Source organism: Hemitrygon akajei, chromosome 7, assembly GCF_048418815.1.
Source record: "Hemitrygon akajei chromosome 7, sHemAka1.3, whole genome shotgun sequence".
NCBI lineage: Eukaryota > Metazoa > Chordata > Chondrichthyes > Myliobatiformes > Dasyatidae > Hemitrygon > Hemitrygon akajei.
In genome coordinates, this window is record NC_133130.1 from 57,300,239 (window position 1) to 57,319,717 (window position 19,479).

Genomic DNA, 19,479 nt, shown 5'->3' on the forward strand with positions numbered 1-19,479 from the left:
AAAGAATAGTACGGGAGAATCGAGAATCAAAGATAATCAAAATAAAAAGAAAATAAAGTTCGAACTGTAAACGGTAAAATGAAAGGGTTACAACCCCCAACAAAACTTCAGCTGACTGACAATGTAGCTGAGAATTGGAGGATATTCAAGCAACAGTTTGAACTGTACTTATTGGCGATCGATTATGAAGAAAAATCGGGGAAAACCAAAGCTGCGCTTCTGCTCCATGTAAACAACAATGATGCAGTAGAGGTATATAATAATTTTGTCTTTGAAGATGGAGATAATTTCAATTTAAAGTCAATATTGGCCAGATTTGAAGTATTTTGTATACTAAGCGTAATTTAACGTATGAGTGATATAAATTCTTCACATGTGCGCAGAGAGCTGCTGAAACAATTGATCAGTATGTTACTGAGTTAAGAAAGCGTAGTAGAATATGCGAGTTTGGATTGCTCACGGACTCTCTCATTAAAGATATAATTGTTTGTGGCATTCGAGATAATGCTCTGAGGGAAAGGCTGTTGAGAGGGCAAGATTTAAATTTTGAAAAAGCTTTGGCACTTTGCAAAGCTTCTGAGACCATGACATTGGAGACTGAAGAGCTTTCTGTCGAAAACTGCAATGTAAACGCTGTAAAAAAACGTGAATACATCAAGAAATATAATAATACGTCGACAAAACCGACAGAGAGCAAGACAACATTGGAAAGAAAAAAGTCATGTGATCGCTGTGCGCAGGAACATCGTCCAAATCAGTGTCCCACATATGGCAAAGTTTGCAATGGCTGTGGTAAGATAAATCATTTTTCACGCTGTTGTAAAAGTAGAAAGAAGGAAAATAAAATGTAACAACTAAATGCTGTGCTTGAAGATGAATGTGAGGAATTTTATATAGACATGCTTTGTGAAAATAAGCAAAGTGAGAATGACTGGACTATTCCGTTGCAAGTGAATCAAAACAATATTCTGTTTAAACTCAATACTGGAGCGCAAGTAAATGTTCTTGCAAAATCTGAGTTTAATGCTTTAAAGCCAAGACTGAAGTTACATCAGACAAATATAAAAGTGAGTGGGTATTCAGGTGCAGATATTCCAGTTAAAGGAACATGCGTGGCAAAGCTATCACACAAAAATATTGTGCATACGCTTTCATTTGTGGTCATGCCAAAAATGTACAGGCAATTCTGTGTTTATTTGCCTGTGAAAGACTTAATTTGGTGAAAAGAATTTTAGTCCTGGACAGCGACACAGAGTCAGAATATGGTGACTTGATGAAAGAGTATGAAGACTTGTTTAAAGGGCTTGGTTGTCTTCCAGGAGAGCACTCAATTAAAACTGACAATACAGAGCAACCCGTAATACATCCATGCAGAAAAGTACCTTTTGCATTACGTCAACAACTGAAAACAGAGCTAGACAGAATGGAAAGGCTAGGAGTCATAAAAAAAATTGATGAACCAACTGAATTCGCTTGTCATTGTTGATAAGAAAAATGGAAAACTGAGGATTTGTTTAGATCCAAGAGACTTGAATCGGGCCATTAAAAGAGAACATTTCAAATCGCCCACTTGTGAGGAAATTATGGCACAGTTTGCTAATGCAAAGTATTTTAGTAAATTAGATGCATCCACCAGGTTCTGGCAACTTAAATTGGATGAACCAAGTTCAAAATTGTGTACCTTTAACACTTCTTTCACCAGATACTGTTTTCTTAGGTTTCCTTTGAGAATTGCATCAGCTCCTGAAGTGTACCATAAAACCATTCACATGTTATATGAGCACACTGAGGGCTAAGATACATCCATGGATGATATTATTATTTGGGGATCGACTAAACAAGGGCATGACGCCTGGCTCAGACAAGTCTTTGAGGCAACACACAAGGCTAACCTGAAATTGAATAAAGAAAAATGTCAGCTAGGAGTGACTGAACTTACATTTGTGGGTGATATCATCAGCAAAGAGGGTTGCACCCTGATCCAGTGAAGGATTCTGCTATTGAGAACATGCCAAGACTGCAATGTAAAAAGGATGTTCAGAGGTTTATGGGAATGGTTAACTATATGGGAAAATTTATACCCAAACTCTCAGAACAGCTTGCTCCATTGAGGCAGCTAACAGAAAAGAGAAATTAATGGAGCTGGAACCATGAACAGGAGAGGCATGGCAAAATCTCAAGAAAATACTCACAAAAGAACCTGTTGAAAGTTTATGATGCTGAGAGACCCGTCAAAATCTCATGTGATGCATCTCAAGCAGGATTAGGGGCAGTATTACTCCAGAAACATGATCAGGAAAGGCTACCAGTGGCATATGCATCTCTTTCATTATCTGATCCAGAAACAAGATATGCCCAAACTGAAAAAGAATTGCTCAGCATTATGTTTGTTTGTGAGAGATTTCATCAGTTTGTGTCAGGGCAATCTATTGATGTTGAAACCGATCATAAGCAGTTGATTGCATTGTTTAACAAACCTTTAAGCGACTGTCCTTCGCGAATTCAACAAATGATGATCAAATTGCAAAGATATGCGTTAAATGTATCATACACACCTGGAAAATTCATGTACACAGCTGACACACTTTCCAGAGCTGTGCATCCAACAACAAAAGACAGTCACAGGAACGTTATCGATGTTCAGGTATTCATTGATATGGTCAAATAAACTGTACCTGTTGCTCCCAAAAAGTTGGAACTGCTGCCTCTTGAGGCAGAGAAGGACAAAATTCTCAATCAGGTAATACAAGTGGTGTTGGATGGATGGCCAAATAATAGGCATGACTGTACCTCAGTAGTACAAGATTATTGGAACCACAGATCAGAACTGTCTGTTGTGGATGGGATATTGTACAAAGGTAGTAGAATTGTTATATCTAAAAGTCTCTGTAAAGAAATGCTTGATAAAATTTGTGAAGGCCACCTAGGCATTGAAAAATGTAAGAGAAGGGCATGGAAAGTGATGTTTTGGCCCAGGATGAATCAAGAGATTGCAGAATTGATGTCTTCTTGTCAAATATGCCTTAAGTAGCAACCTAGCAACCCTAAGGAGCCACTGCATCCACATCCGAACCCTCATAGACCTTATCAGAAGGTAGGCATTGATCTTTTTATAACTAACTACAAAGACTATCTATTAATAACAGATTACTACTCATTGTATCCTGAAATGTGTTTTCTGGGCAGAATGACTGCAGAAAATGTAATTACATGCATGAAATCAGTTTTTTTCGAGACATGGTGTACCTGATGGAAGTTCTCACAGACAGTGGTCCACAATTCAGTAGTGAATGCATGAAACATTTTGCTCACGAATAGGGCATTGTTCATACAACATCTAGTCCATTTTTCCCTCAGTCTAATGGATTAGTTGAGAAATTGGTAGGAACTGTCAAGAAAATGATGCACAAAGCAAAAGATAGTGGAAGTGATTTTTATAAAGCCTTGTTAGCCTACCGAAGTACTCCACTTGTATGTGGATTTTTGCCTGCTCAGCTCTTGATGGGACTACGTTTGAGATCTAATCTGTCAATGGATAAGAGCCTTCTGTGAACAGAGGAAGGTGACCAAGTGAAAAGATGGAAAGATGAACACAAAGCAAATAAGAAAATACACTTTGATAGACGTTCTTGTCCATTACCTGAACTGCATCAGGGAGATGAAGTAAGAATACAAGACAAAGTGAACACATGGACACAGAAAGCTACAGTACCTGAAAAAGTACAACCTAGATCATATATGGTCCAAGCAGAGGACGGAGGAGTGGTAAGAAGAAATCGCAAAGACCTCAAGAAACAGCCTACTTCAGAGATTCAGTTAACGGATGAAGATGAGACAAAACATGTAAATAATAATAAGGAAACACAAGAACTGTGTGTACCACTTAAAAGGTCTACTCATGCTTGTAAACCCACAGAGAGACCGAGAGAGACTTGTTGAATGGCTGGGTTAATATGTGTTTGTTTATTACTGTAAATAAAAGTTCTCTAATTCTTCCAGAATATGATTCTTCACTGTTAACCCACGGTACGTTTAAACAGAAGTAACGTAACTGTTCCATGTTCTATGTATGAAAACCCTTGGCTTCCTTCTTGGCCAAAACCCACAGCATACTGATTTTGCAAATGCACGCTGCAGTGCTACTTACCCACTGGCCCAAGCCAAGACACATTAGGTGATTCAAACTAATCAGAATCAGAATCATGGGTTTCAAGTTCCCATCCTGTGACATGTGTATTAGGAATTTACCTTGCAATGCCATCACATGCAGCATTAGAAACACTTCATGTGTGCATTTTAGATTATTGTATTAAGGTGGTGAACCAAAAATCATCCTTAGGTTGTTATCTTAAGTATAAATATTAAAGGGAAACTGACCATGAGTTACTTTAACTATTACCCAATTGTCTAATATGTTAGTATCATCCGCCCAGTCTGTCCTTTTGGTTTGCAATCTTATCTCTAATAATTTAACAAAACACTCGTAAGTGAATTAGTGCTTTAAAAGTATAATTATTCTCTTAGAAATAACTCCTGCTAAACCCTAAAGTACAAACTCACATATTGACAGTACAGTATGAAATTTAAATATGATTTCATTTAATTATGTCCATAAATAAAATAATAAACGATACTGAGATAACATAGTTCCATTTATAATTTGACCTGTGAAATAAATGTGTCTGAAAAATCCATGACTGGATGGTATTTCCTCCCTTTTGAAAATGAAATCTGTGGGTTCCTCTATTTAACTCACATTTAGCTTTTCTCTTCAACAGATTTCAGCAGCACAGAAGCTTCCTTACCGCACAAAAAGAGCACTGATCCTCAAAAGTTTATCTTTAGTTAACTTGCGCATTTGCGAGTAAAGTAACGTGCAGAAGAACATTCGAGCTTTTTCAATCAGTATGAAAATATACTCAATTAGTTGGGAATAAATTCAGAATAAATTATTGGCAAGCCTGGCTCAATTGTTTGAGAAATATTAAGTTTGTTTTGAGAGTGACAGCACAAAATCACATTTATGCAGCTGATGTTAAGAAAAGGCAGCTGATGCTACTTTTTTAAGGTGTAGAAATATGTTAATTCATAGCATTCATTGCAAAATACATTATAAATTTAACTTGATTAACAGAAGCCATTAGATAATTTGGTTATAATCTCAGAATCCTCTTGGCAATCTAGCCATAAAAATGACATCCTACCAGAGTAATTATTAGAAGAAAAGTCACAATCCTTTCTCTTTCTACATTTTAAAAACCTTGAAATGTCATGCAAAGAAGTTATTTTTCCATGCATTATCTGAAATGCATTTAAAGTGGAATCATGCATGTTGAATTAATCTAACTCTATTTGTCCTTCCATCCCACCTCTAATGTGAAATATACAGGGTGTAAAAAAATATTTCCTCGTATGGATGTTAGGAATATCTATATTCCATATTGTAAGACCAATCACATTAATCTTTTCAAATGGTATACAGCACATTATGATATCTCACGTTGCTGGAATTTACTTGCAATTAACAAAGACGTGCATTATTAATTAAGGACATGCACTTAACAACTGCAATTGCGCGCACATTTCACTGAACATAACTAAATCTGTTTGCTAAATGTTATTAAATCTGTGAAAAAGACTTTCTTAAGGAAAAAATATGTTAAAACATTTTTTAACACCCTGGCAACTATCCTAAGATTCTCTAATCCTAAATTGCTATACACATTCTCAATTTCTTGTTATATAATTGAGTCTATGAGGCAATTCTACTTCCACAAATTGTTTCAAAAGTAGAAGAGGAAGAGTGAAAAAGCTTTGAACAGCAACTTACTGTTATTACAGTTAGTCCTGATACAGTCTAGATAGGGAAAAATAGATGAAAAATGAAATTATATCCTTCAAGGTAATAGCTGCAGACATCCAAAAAAATCGCATTCCACCCTTCCGGGGACAGACACATGCAAATGTGGCCATTTTATAGTGGAAAATCATATTTACTATTAAAAAATCTTAATAACAGAATGGTTTTTGCACCATACATTTATTATTGGGTCTACTTTCTTACATTAAATAAAGCATAAGATGGCCAACAGCAAACAACAGCTACAGGATTCTCAAACCAAGATGGAAATAATATTTTTTTCACGTCAAAGATACTTGACCCAGACAAGCCACAGACCTTTCCTCATGTGTGAAAGAACACAACTGTCCACTTAGAAAATAAGCAGTGCTCCGTCATACTGGGGTACAAGCAGTAATTTGGCAAGATCAAATGTCTTTGACCACTGTTAGATTCTTCAAAGGCTTAAAACAGAACTACATTTTTATATTCCACACATTCATTATGCATTTTGTGAGAAGATACGATGGAACTAAACAAATGGTATACTTGGTGGTGGGGTGGGAGGGAGCGCTAAAGCTAAATTTGCCTAATGTTTAAAATCACCAATATTTAGATATATTTTCAAAAATTATATGTTGCAGTCATTAAAACGTTCAAATATATTCCCCCTTTTGCATTCAAAAGAAACAAACCCTAAAACATAGTACAAGACAGATAAAATAATTTGGTGTCTCCTACTTTTAAACAACACAACATTTATATGCATGTCCAACAATGAATAAGGTAATCTAAAATGCCCTTGAAGAATTTGAATCTTAAGAATTCCAGGTTCATGTTCATGTAGCTGAGTTTGTCATGTGTCGTCAACCGCAACAGAAAAGTGGTTGCAAACAGCCAAAGACCAAAGTGTGCACACCTCATTACAAGAAATGCTATACTTTTTGAACACCTCAACAATTATTTTAAAACATACTGATCGTTAAGCAAGAAAATCTGTACACCTGGATTAATAATGATAACTCATAAATCCAACAGGAGATGTATGCAGTATTTCTACGATCTAACATTCAGGGAATAGAATGTAAACAGACATTCCATTATTAATATGGCCAAGTAGAGAAATTCAATGTGTTTTTTTCCATGACTTAAGTGTTTTACTGTATGCTGCATGAAATAGATCATTTGTAGCTTATTAAAACACTGCCCTGAACAGTCAATCTGATTTTGCAAATTATGCAGAAAAGTCATTGCAATATAGAGATTTAGTGAGAGAACGTGACTCAGCCAGTAAATATCTGAGACTGATTCAGGCCTAATAAACTAGGCAAAAATCTAGTTTCCTTCTAAAACTACATGTGATTAAACTTCTGCAGAAAAGACAAAATTGATGATTAACTTAGGCTATTATTCAATTTCAGATATACTTTTTATTTGCAGGGATGTATTCACAAAATAAAGAATTTAAGACCATGCACTTTAAAGTCCACGCGAGGACCACTGGCTTGAATTAAGAAATGCATTAATAAAGAAAATAACAGCAAAAAAACCAAAAAGTCAGAGGGTAAACAAGATGTGGAAGCAAACAGAATAGCCATTTGCTTACGAAACAAAAATATTGAGGATTTAAATAGGCTATTCAATGTTTGAATGTTGATGGTTCTTGGGTTTCTGGGGTCAAAAGGCATTAAACTTATTTTTTCAAGATTTCTCACCTTTCTTTTTCACCTTCTGTTCTTTTAAAATAGTACTGGTGCTGTTCAGTTGATAGACCCTACGTCTCTTTTGTTTTTGAGGATAACAAAAAGACTTATTCATAACATTTTCCAAAATGGATAGGAGTATTTCCTCAGTGCTGCATTATTTTGCTTCAAATTCCAGTGAACTACTTCCATACAATATTCCATTCAAATGGTATCAAAAAAATATTTTGGTGGTAACGTTTAAGTCTGATGATTTCTGACAATGTACTTTGAGGCAATGGCTAAAAGTGTCTGGCAAGGAAAATGATGAAATGATGTTAATTCTTTTTTTTCTTGAAATAATTTGATTGATCTATATTAACAGAGAGGCTCAGCTGCCATTATAACATAACAATCAAATAATTTCTCAAGCTACCTGAACTAAACTCTTCTAATTCCAAATATTGGGTAATGTAATAATGTTACAATCAAGAATGATTTCAATGAAGAGAGTTAATTTTATATTTCACATCCTGTAAATTTGCCACACATCTGACCACTTTGAAAAGAAATTTAAGTTCCACATTTGGGAAAAATTTCCTTATGATGAAAATGACACATTTCCATAACATCACTGGAAAAGAGGGAAATGATTCTTTCAGTGAATCTATTATATTTGCTTGTATGATCGGAAGAAAATAAACAACGAGGTCATTGCTGTGCGGTATAATGCAGTGAAATAGGCTTCACAATCATTAGATATTAAAAATCATTCATTATATCAGATGGTTCTACACTGACCATTAGAAATGAAATGGAGACATCAGATTTCATCAGCAATTCAATTTCATTTTCATCAATTTTACTGGAAATGGCATTGTATAGAAATGTAAATGCATTCAGTAAATGAACAGTGTAAATTATTGTTTTCTTTTATGCATATATTCCTATTTTTCTATTATTCTCAAATAAAATGATTTAATTGAGACTAAAGCAAGCATTTTCACTGTAAAAGAGGCTGCACATTCTTGTTCATATGGCTGTTTGCTAAGGGCCGCAGACCTTGGTCTTTGAAGGGTCATGTACCATCTTTTGATTCAAAAGTAAGTGCATAATATCACAACCATATAATAAAAATGAACGAGTAAAAGATAAACATGATTGAATAAGACATGGTAAAAGCCACATTTGTTACAAATAATGTAAAAGAACTAGCAGAAGCCCATAAGATTATACACATGTTGAAAAAATAATTATTCTATTATTCTGTTCAATTAAAATATCTTCTTTCTGTACATTTTATGAAATAAATAATGATATTTTCTGTTAAGTATTGTTTGCAAATTTAGAGATGGTCCTCACTTCTTATAGCTTACAAATACAATTTTGGCAGGAGTGATTGCTTAGAACTGGAAATTACAAGCTTTCTCTCTAATCTACTCTCATCTCAAATATATTTTTGAATTTTTAAAATATTTCTGAAGCTGTAAAGACTTAGTATTGCTTGTGGTAATTTACAATCTGAAGCCAGCAGAAAGATTACAATGTTGTACTCTTTCTTTGCCTCTCTATTTTAAACACGCTGTTGCTGTGTTCACAACAAAGGCATACTCAGCAAATCATCAAGAGTGAGAGTAAATGGTTCAGATAATTTCATCAAGTGAATCATTAACTGTTACTCTCTTCACAAATACTGCTTGACCTACTGAGTATTTCTTATGGTTTGCTTTTAGATCAAATTTCCAGCAGGTGTTCAATCAATCGTCATTACTTGTGTACAGTCTGTAAATCATCAACTGGTACTCTGAGGTAGATACTATAGCTTATAAAATTTTAAACAGATGGGCTTCTTGAATCAGAGTACAAAAAGATATAAAAATAAAATGTAAAAAAAAGCTTCTGAGGAAGAAATTGATGGAAATAATTTAAAAAACATGCATAAGCAACAAAAATAGTAAATTGGCTTCAATGAGGTCTCAAAAGATGGGTTTATAACAATGTGACAACAAAATTCATTGCATCTTGATTAATCATTTTTCAAAATAGTTAAACAAAATTTGAAAGCATTGAACAAATTATTGAACAATTAAAAGATCTCTATGCATAAAAAAGTGATGACACAAAGCACTGATGAATGTTACCTAGGTTGACAGTAAGTTTGACACGACCACCATCAAGTTCCAATCTCAGAGTATCTGCTGAATCTCGGGATGTCGTGGCCATTAAGATTCCATAGGCTCGTTGTGACATAAATCGCAGTGATACATCTTCTGCTTCTGTATGCATTACAACAGGGAGTTGGATTTTCATAAATTTACTTCCATCGTAGCTCAGTATTGTTGCTTCTGATAAGAGAAAGGAAGAAACAAATGAACATGAAGGTATTTCTTTGCATAATATCTAATTTATATTTTAAAATGCTATTAAGTATCAGGACCTTTATTAATTTTTTTACATACAAGTTTAGGGCTAATAAATAGCACTTTAAACTTTATTAAATACATATTATTTAAAACTCAACATCACAGAACCAGACAATGGCTACAAAATTTAATTAGTTTATATGTCCACTGAATCCATGCTGGTTCAGAGTGAGTTTATTATCAACGTATGTACATATCACCATTCATTTTCATCAGAGATTCATTTTCTTGAAGGCATTCACAGCAAAACAAGGAAATACAATAGAATCAATGAAAATTCACCCTTCACCACTCTCTCGCCAACATCCCGACATAAGCATTATTTTTGATATTTACTTAGCTTCATTTTAATCATCAAAATTAAATGTGCTTCTACTACCAGGCCTGCAGTACACTCCAGACATTAACCACCCTTCATGTAAGAACATTTTACTTCATGTTACTTCTGTTTTTTTTTGTTAATTTCCATACCACACAATGATGCAGTCAAGCAGGACACTGTCATAGATGCTCTGGTAGAGGCAGGAAGCCTTGCACACCTCAATCTCCTCAGAAAGTGTAGATACTGCTCTGTGCCTTCGTGACTCATGATGAGGCCCATGGGTGCCGGTTAGATCATTCGTTATGTGTACACCAAGAACTTTGTGGCTCTTTACTCTCTCCATGGTAGACATTGATGTTTAATGGAGAGTGGTCATCCTGTGCCTTCCTGATGTCCATAGCACCTCTTTTGTCTTGTCAATGTTGAGACTCAGGTTATTGTTCTCACACCATTTAAGCCTCTCTGCCTCCTCCCTGTATACTGACTTACCGTTGCTGGCGAGGCCAACCACTGTAGTATCATCAGCAGACTTGATGAGGTTTGCATTGAATCTGGTGGTGCAGTCATGAGCCAGCAGTGTGAACAGCAGCAGGCTGAGCACAGAACCCTGGGGGCACCAATGCACAGCGAGATGGAGCTTGAGATGCTGCCAAGTCAAACTTGATGGGCCTTTCCATCAAGAATTTCAAGATCAAGTTACAGAGAGGGGTGTTGAATCCTACCAAGGACAATTTATTCACTAGTCTCTGAGGGATGATCATGTCAAGTACCAAGCTGAAGTCAATGAACAGCACCCTGGCATGTGCATGGATTTCTTTCCAGGAGGGACAGGATGCAGTGCAGAGATGTTGCTATGGCATCATCAGTGGACCGATTTGAGCAGTAGGTGAACTGGAAAGGGTCCAATGTAGTTGGAATGGGGGATTTTATAATCTATTACAAGCCACTCAAAGCACTATGTGATTGTTGAAATCACTGACGCAGTGGGGTGGGGGTGGGGTGTAATTGTTCAGGCCAGTTACCGTTGCTCTCTAAAGCACTGGAATAATGTTGGCTGCTGAGAAGCCAGTAGGGACAGTGGACTGTTTCAAAGAGATAGTAAAGATGTCCATTAAGTTCTCAGTTAGCTGTGGCTCACAATCCCTCAGCACCTGAGCAGGTATACTGTCTGCCCCTACAGCTTTGCATTTGTTTACCATGGCTAGGATCCGAAAGAAGTTGTAAATCTAGTCAGCTCCATCTTGGGCACTAGCCTACAAAGTACTCAGGACATCTGTAGGGAGCAGTGTCTCAAAAAGGCAGCGTCCATTATTAAGGACCTCCAGCACCCAGGGCATACCCTTTTCTCACAGTTACCATCAGATAGGAGATATAGAAGCCTGAAGGCACGCACTCAGTGATTCAGGAACAGCTTCTTCCTCTCTACCATTTGATTCCTAAATGGACTTTGAAGCTTTGGACACTACCTCACTTTTTTAATATACAGTATTTCTGTTTTTTGCACATTTTTAAAAAATCTATTCAATATACATAATTGATTTACTTGTTTATTTACTATTATGTTTTATTTTATTTATTAATATTTTTTTTCTCTCTCTGCTAGATTATGTATTGCATTGAACTGCTGCTGCTAAGTTAACAAATTTCACGTCACATGCCGGTGATAATAAACCTGATTCTGATCTCAGCTGTGGTTAAACAGGGTTCCTGTTCCTCAGGGGCAGAGGGGGCTTTCCTTGATGTCGCATCATTCATTGCATCAAATTGTGCATAGAGGGCATTCAGCCTATCAGGAAGGGTGTCACGGTGGACTTGTCATTGGTTATGCTTTGTATACCTTGCCACACGTGCGTCCCTGGTAACACAAGGGTGTCTGTGGATTTTGTCCCCAAGTTGCACGGGAGACCGTGGCTCTTACTGAGCTTAGAGTCACCCTGTCCCCCAATCTGAAGGCAGTGTCCTGATCTCTAAGCAGTGCATGAATCTCTGCGGTCAACAATGGTTTCTTCTTTGCCCAGGCAGTGTACTGTTTAATCACGGTAACATCCTCAATGGACTTTCCCACGCAGCCAATCACCAATCCCGCATTTTGACATGATGATCATAGGCATCCACCTCCCTGAATATTTTCCAATCCATGCTTTAGTAGGCATTCTGCAGCACGAAGGTGGCACCTTCTGGCCAAGTCCTGATCTCCCTGTAAGTTTGTTTGACTCATTTAACCAATGGTCTCTATGCAGTGATTAGCAAAATGGATATGTGGTCTGAATATCGAAGATGAGACCGGAGGTCAACCTTGCAGAGTCCATGAACCTTAGTAAAGACCAGGTCTCCTTTGGTTAAAATGGTTGGCCACCAGGAAACCCTGCTATTTGCAGATGGAGCAGAGGTGCTTGACAAAGCGATCCCGCAATCTAAGTTGGGGTCTCACCAATATAGAGAAGGCCACATTGGGAGCATCAAATAAAGAAGAAGACCCCAATGGATTTGCAGATGAATTTTTGCCTCACCTGAAAGGACTGTTTGAGGCACATAAATGGAGGTGAGGAGGAGATGAATGAGCAGTTGTAACACTTCTAGCATTTGCAGGGATAAGTGCCAGGAGGGAAATTAGTGGGGAGGAATGAATGGACAAGGAATCATGGTGAGAGCAATCCCTGAGGAAAGAGGAGAGAGGCAGTGCGGGGGGGGGGGGGGGGGAGGAGGAAAGATATTCCTATCCACTCTCTCTTCATGATTTTAAATGTCTCTATCAAATTTCATTGCAATTTCCTCGATTCCATCAAGAAGTACCCCAACTACTACGACCTAATTAAAGGCCTCTCAAGTCTGGAATCAATTTGTTTAATCCCTTCTGCATCCTCTACACATCCTTAATATGCAGAATTGGGCAGAGTATTCTGATTGTGTCAAACCAGTGTTTTAGTAAGACTTATCATGATTCCTGACTCTTGTACTTTATGCTTCTATTTGCAAAACATGCAAAATTTTTCAACCATTTTCTCAATCTATCCTGCAACTTTCAATTAATTTTACACACACACACACACACATATATATACACACACACACATATATATATATATATATATATATATATGTATGTATGTATAGATAGAGTTTATTGGAGCATGTAGTAATTTCAGTGATTTTGTGACAACTGTTCTCTAGTGGTTTCTTCAATCCTCCAGCAGCAGAATGAGATGTCATACAATTTCCAGCACTACCCCTGGGGACCATGATCACAAAATCTGATTTCCATCAGAATATAAGGTAATTTACCTGAAATGTTAACTCTGCTTTCGTTCTCCACTAAAGCTGCCTATTCTGCAAAGTATACCCAACTTTTTCTGTGTTTTTTTTTAGTTTAATAGACAATATTTGGTGGACATGAAGTTACACTTGTAGATATGAGATCGAATGTCACCTTGCAAATTATTTCTGCTCAGTCTGCAATCATAAGCTTCTAGTTGCACATGAGATGAGTTCTCCATCCCCATTGCACTCTTATATTTCTAAAAAAAAGCCCGATGCAAAATCAAACACATCTTCAAACTCGGCAAACCAGTGTTTTCTGGACTGGACATCAAATTCATTCAAAATCAAAGCCATTTTGGTCTTAGATCTCATATATCCATAATTCAAGCTTGCCTCATTGGCGATATACACCTTCCTCATATCAACCTATATTGATTCACTCACCATTACCACCCCTATTACTTGCATCTCTCCTATTCTCCAACTTTCCACAGACATCCACTTTAGACTCTTTTTCACCTATACCTAAGCTCAGCAATGTAAAAATAATTTCATCTTTGGTTTTCTCTCCCAAGTTCTGAAGAAAGATTATGACCTGAAATTTAAATCTGTCTGTCTATTGATATGTTTTCATGGGTAAATGAAGTTCAGATTTCTAGCAACTAAAGCATCTTGGTTTCTCATACAAACTCATGCTCATTATGTCCTGATTTGTTGCCTCTAAAGATGATATCACAGTTTTAGCTAGTCAGTATGCTGGGGACAGTTACTTCATAAATCATGAATGATTGAAAATATTGTAAGCTTTACATAGTTAGCCACACGGGGGCGGGGGGGGGGGGGGTCTAGCAAAATTTGCAATTGAATGCTTCTCAAGAGCCTTGAGAACATTTAATTTCTATTGACTTAGACTATTCACGTCATTTGATACCCAAATGGAAGTTCCAGAGCAACATTAAAAAATGTTTAATTCTGTCATCCAATTTAATCTTCAGCATGCAACAAAGTTAATTATATTACATTTAAATACATTTTGCGTTTTATTTCATTTTTTTTTAAATTGGAACTTAAGAGTATGGCTGCTACTTGACATTTGAACATTCTATATGCAAAAATCAATTTTCAGATATAAAACATACTACTCTGTGTTTTCAAATGCCTGCTTCTCCAATCTTTGCATCTATGCATGAAGTTGTATTTGTATACAATTACAGCAATTAAAAGATACTTGGGCAAGTACTCAATAGGAAAAGCATGGCAAGGCCTGATTCTGACAAATAGGATTAGCATGGGTAAGCATAGATACATTTGGTCAAAGCACCAGTTTCTGTCCCTACTGGAAATGCATAAATATCGGTATGTGTGGCACCACGTACAAGAATGTAGGTAAATGCATACGGTGGCATGCAAAAGTTTAGGCACCCCAGTCAAAATTTCTGTTACTGTGAATAGTTAAGTGAGTAGAAGATTCGATCTCCAAAAGTCAAAGAAGTTAAAGATGAAACATTCTTTTCAACATTTCAAGTAAGATTGGTGTATTACGTTTGTTTTGTACAATGTTAGAGTGAAAAAAAGGAAAGGAGCACCATGCAAAAGTTTGGGCACCCCTGGAGATTTGAGCTCTCAGATAACTTTTACCAAGGTCTCAGACCTTAATTAGCTTGTTAGGGCTATGGCCCGTTCACAATCATATTTAGGAAAGGCCAGGTGATTCAAATTTCAAAGATTTATAAATACCCTGACTCCTCAAACCTTGTCCCAACAATCAGCAGCCATGGGCGCCTCTAAGCAGCTGCCTAGCACTCTGAAAATTAAAATAAATGATGCCCATACAGCAGTAGAAGGCTATAAGAAGATAGCAAAGCATTTTCAGGTGGCCGTATCCTCAGTTAGTAATGTAATTAAGAAATGGCAGTTAACAGGAACGGTGGAGGTCTAGTTGAGGTCTGGAAGACCAAAAAAACTTTCTGAGAGAACTACTCGTAGGATTGTTAGAAAGGCAAATCAAAACCCCTGTTTGACTGCAAAAGAACTTCAGGAAGATTTAGCAGACTCTGGAGTGGCGGTCCACTGTTCTACTGTGCAGCAACGCCTGCACAAATATGACCTTCATGGAAGAGTCATCCGAAGAAAATCTTTCCTGCATCCTCACCACAAAATTCAGCATCAGAAGTTTGCAAAGGAACAACTAAACAAGCATGATGTGTTTTAGAAACAAGTCCTGTGGACTGATGAAGTTAAAATAGAACTTTTTGGCCGCAATGAGCAAAGGTATGTTTGGAGAAAAAAAGGGTGCCGAATTTCATGAAAAGAACACCTCTCCAACTGTTAAGCATAGGGGTGGATCAATCGTGCTTTGGACTTGTGTTGCAGTCAGTGGCATAGGGAACATTTCACTGGTAGGGGGAAGAATGAATTCAATTAAATACCAGCAAATTCTGGAAGCAAACATCACACCATCTGTAAAAAAAAACAGCTGAAGACGAAAAAGAAGATGGTTTCTACAACAGGATAATGATCCTAAACACACCTCAAAATCCACACTGGACTACCTCAAGAGGTGCAAGCTGAAGGTTTTGCCATGGCCTTCACAGTCCCCCAACCTAAACAGCATCGAAAATCTGTGGTTAGACCTCAATAGAGCAGTGCATGCAAGACAGCCCAAGAATCTCATAGAACTAGAAGCCTTCTGTAAGGAAGAATGGGTGAAAATCCCCCAAACAATTGAAAAGACTCTTAGCTGGCTAAAGAAAGCATTTTCAAGTTGTGATACTTGCCAAAAAGGGAGTTACTAAGTACTGACCATGCAGGGTGCCCAAAATTTGCATCGGGCCTTTTTCCTTTTCTGTTATTTTGAAACTGTAAAAGATGGAAATAAAAAAGTAATCTTGCTTAAAATATTAAAGAAATGTGTCATCTTTAACTATGCATTTTGGAAATCAGGTAATCTTTTACTCGCTTAGCTATTCACAGTAACAAATTTTGACCAGGGGTGCCCACACCTTTTCATGCCACTGTAGAACCCAAAAAATTAATTCTAATATGTTTCATATTTCAAAGTGCTAGTACTGGCTTAAATAAACATACTAGGTTTGCTTTATTGTGTCACCAACTAAGTGATCTAGAGATGCCTCTCGGATGCCAGGCAGGTGACACGCTTGTCTACCATTAGTGACTGATACACAAGTCATCAGAGGCTGTTCTTTTTTCTCTATTGTATTCCCTATGTTTTTATCACCATTCAGAAATGTTGATGAGAATAGGATTTTAAGAGAAAAGCTTGTTCCTGCTCAGTCTGTGAACAACAGCCAAAAAATGATCAATGACAATTCATGGACGTGCTTCATGATGATTCTCAATCTCCCTCCCACATTAAATGTCAACTGAATATATGTTTTCTCTCTTTTTAATGCCATACTTCTGAACTCAATAGAAGGCTCTTTGAATAAAAAAAATCTTAATTTAATTAAAGGAATCTTTTCAAGAAAATGACTCAAAAAAGCATACAAAATAACTTTTACAGTTTCCCACTGTATGCAATAATTCCCTTTAATCTTTGCTTCTCTATATGATATTTCATATATTTTATGGATATAGCTTTATAAAATAATCCACAAAAGCTTGATACCAATAACAAACCATGAATTTATACAAGTTGGATGAACGTTTCTATTTTTCCAATGCAAAGCATTTCAATAGATGCTAAGAAAAACAAAAATCCTGTCAACGTGATACTCAGCACCTCAAGCAGCACATTTTGAGAGAGAAGCAAGAATCAATGTGCCAGGTCAGTTGTGACAGATATTCTCTACCCAGGCTCAGGGCGCCTTTTCGCCAAATTCAGCTTTCTAACACAGCAGCTGACACTTCCAACGAACAAAGAATTGTTTCTGAGTAAGTTAAACTTCCAACCAATATTCTTTTCTCAGTTTCTTGTCATAAATAAGAGTAATAGTCCTATCAATAGTTGGGAGATTTGCCTACTCAGAGTCATCCCTCACAGCATTAATTTTGAGTATCTGGGATCTCTGTCCCAAAAAGCTCTTAGACAGTGTATGTGAAGTCACAAAGTAGCAAAAAAATATAAATGTTACAGAACAGTCAGGCTTGTTAGGAATGGTCAAGGAATGACAAGAAAACTGACAGAAATACACGGTGATGAGAATCCATTTCCCTGCCTTTGATTTCTGTGATGGACTTCTGCAACTCGTTGGTTTGTCCTTTTAGCTTTTACAAATTGTACTGCACCTGAGTTTTGGAAATCCTTTATGTTTTAGAATTTTTTTTGTGATTTGGAAATCTTTTATTAGATAGAAATGCTCACTAAGTTTTAAATGTGGTTTAAGAATTTTATCTGAATTTGAATATGTATCACTAAAAATAATGAACAGTCTTTCTAAGGTAAGGACATATTTGGCACAGCTTTGTGGGCCAAAGGGCCTGTATCGTGCTGTAGGTTTTCAATGTTTCTAACAGTGTTTAAACTAATTTGTTAGCTGTAAGTATATCCTCCTTGGTGGGGGGGGGGGCACCATTCAAATAGTGGGTATCGGCAGCAAAACTTGCTGTGGAGGGTAAACAGAGCAGTGATCTTACCTTTGAAGTGTAGCTGGCTACACTATAACCTCGCTTTTGTGAGAGTACTCATAGCTATCAATATTGGATAGGACTTAATATTTTCATTTGAGTTCAGAACTTTGGGGACAGCAAACCCAATACCATCACACAGCGACTTTTCATAAAACTTCTATGTTCATACAGAACCAAGAAATGAGGCCAGAAGATGAAGAAATGGGAAGTCTATTATAGGGTGGAGGGAACATCTAACTGAACTCTTGGCAGTTTGGAGGATCAGAGGGATCTTGGGGTCCGAGTCCATAGGACGCTCAAAGCAGCTATGCAGGTTGACTCTGTGGTTAAGAAGGCATATGGTGTATTGGCCTTCATCAATCGTGGAGTTGAATTTAGGAGCCGAGAGGTAATGTTGCAGCTATATAGGACCCTGGTCAGACCCCACTTGGAGTACTGTGCTCAGTTCTGGTTGCCTCACTACAGGAAGGATGTGGAAGCCATAGAAAGGGTGCAAAGGAGATTTACAAGGATGTTGCCTGTATTGGGGAGCATGCCTTATGAGAATAGGTTGAGTGAACCCGGCCTTTTCTTCTTGGAGCAATGGAGGATGAGAGGTGACCTGATAGAGGTGTATAAGATGATGAGAGGCATTGATCATGTGGATAGTCAGAGGCTTTTTTCCAGGGCTGAAATGGTTGCCACAAAAGGACACAGGTTTAAGGTGCTGGGGAATAGCTACAGAGGAGATGTCAGGGGTAAGCTTATTACTCAGAGAGTGGTGAGTGCATGGTATGGGCTGCCAGCAACGGTGGTGGAGGCGGATACGATAGGGTCTTTTAAGAGACTTTTGGATAGGTACATGGAGCTTAGAAAAATAGAGGGCTATAGGTAAGCCTAATAATTTCTAAGGTAGGGACATGTTCGCCATAGCTTTGTGGGACGAAGGGCGTATATTGTGCTGTAGGTTTTCTACGTTTCTATGAAAAGTAAAAACAGTGACAACATAAAATAAAAAGGGACTGGATAGATAAATAAAATGGCATGTAACCAGGTACTCAGTCATTTTTCCTGAGATGTTCACCCAATCTGAATTAGACATCCTTAATGCAGAGTTGCCCATGTTGTGACAAGCAGATAAAATGTACCAAACAGAAAATAAAACATGTAAAATGTTGAGTTGCTTATTGTGTACTCTGGTCTCTGAATAGTTAGAAGGGTGTTTTGAAAAAGTGTATGTTATATGCTACCGTGGATAAGAAACTCTGTATTGTCACTGTTAGAATATTGCATCAGATGCTCTTTGGACACTTCCGCAGATTGGGAGGTGGGTAGACATTTATCCATATTTTTATTCCAACACTTTATTAGTACAAAAGACTGAAT

At 37.1% G+C, this 19,479-nt stretch overlaps 1 protein-coding gene across 22 annotated transcripts in view; it reads right to left on the reverse strand.

The window, feature by feature from the left end:
* The window catches only part of LOC140730474 (neurexin-1), a 1,634,325-nt gene that overhangs the window by 774,152 nt on the left and 840,694 nt on the right, over nucleotides 1-19,479 (reverse strand). For 21 of the 22 annotated variants that reach the window (XM_073050928.1, XM_073050924.1, XM_073050929.1 and 18 more), the window contains 2 exons: nucleotides 9,663-9,866; nucleotides 5,831-5,857 (listed from right to left, as the gene is read on the reverse strand). In XM_073050928.1, coding sequence (XP_072907029.1) covers nucleotides 5,831-5,857; nucleotides 9,663-9,866 — 231 coding nt within the window. The remainder of the gene's footprint in view (nucleotides 1-5,830; nucleotides 5,858-9,662; nucleotides 9,867-19,479) is intronic. The other variant, XM_073050935.1, reaches the window with a different exon arrangement.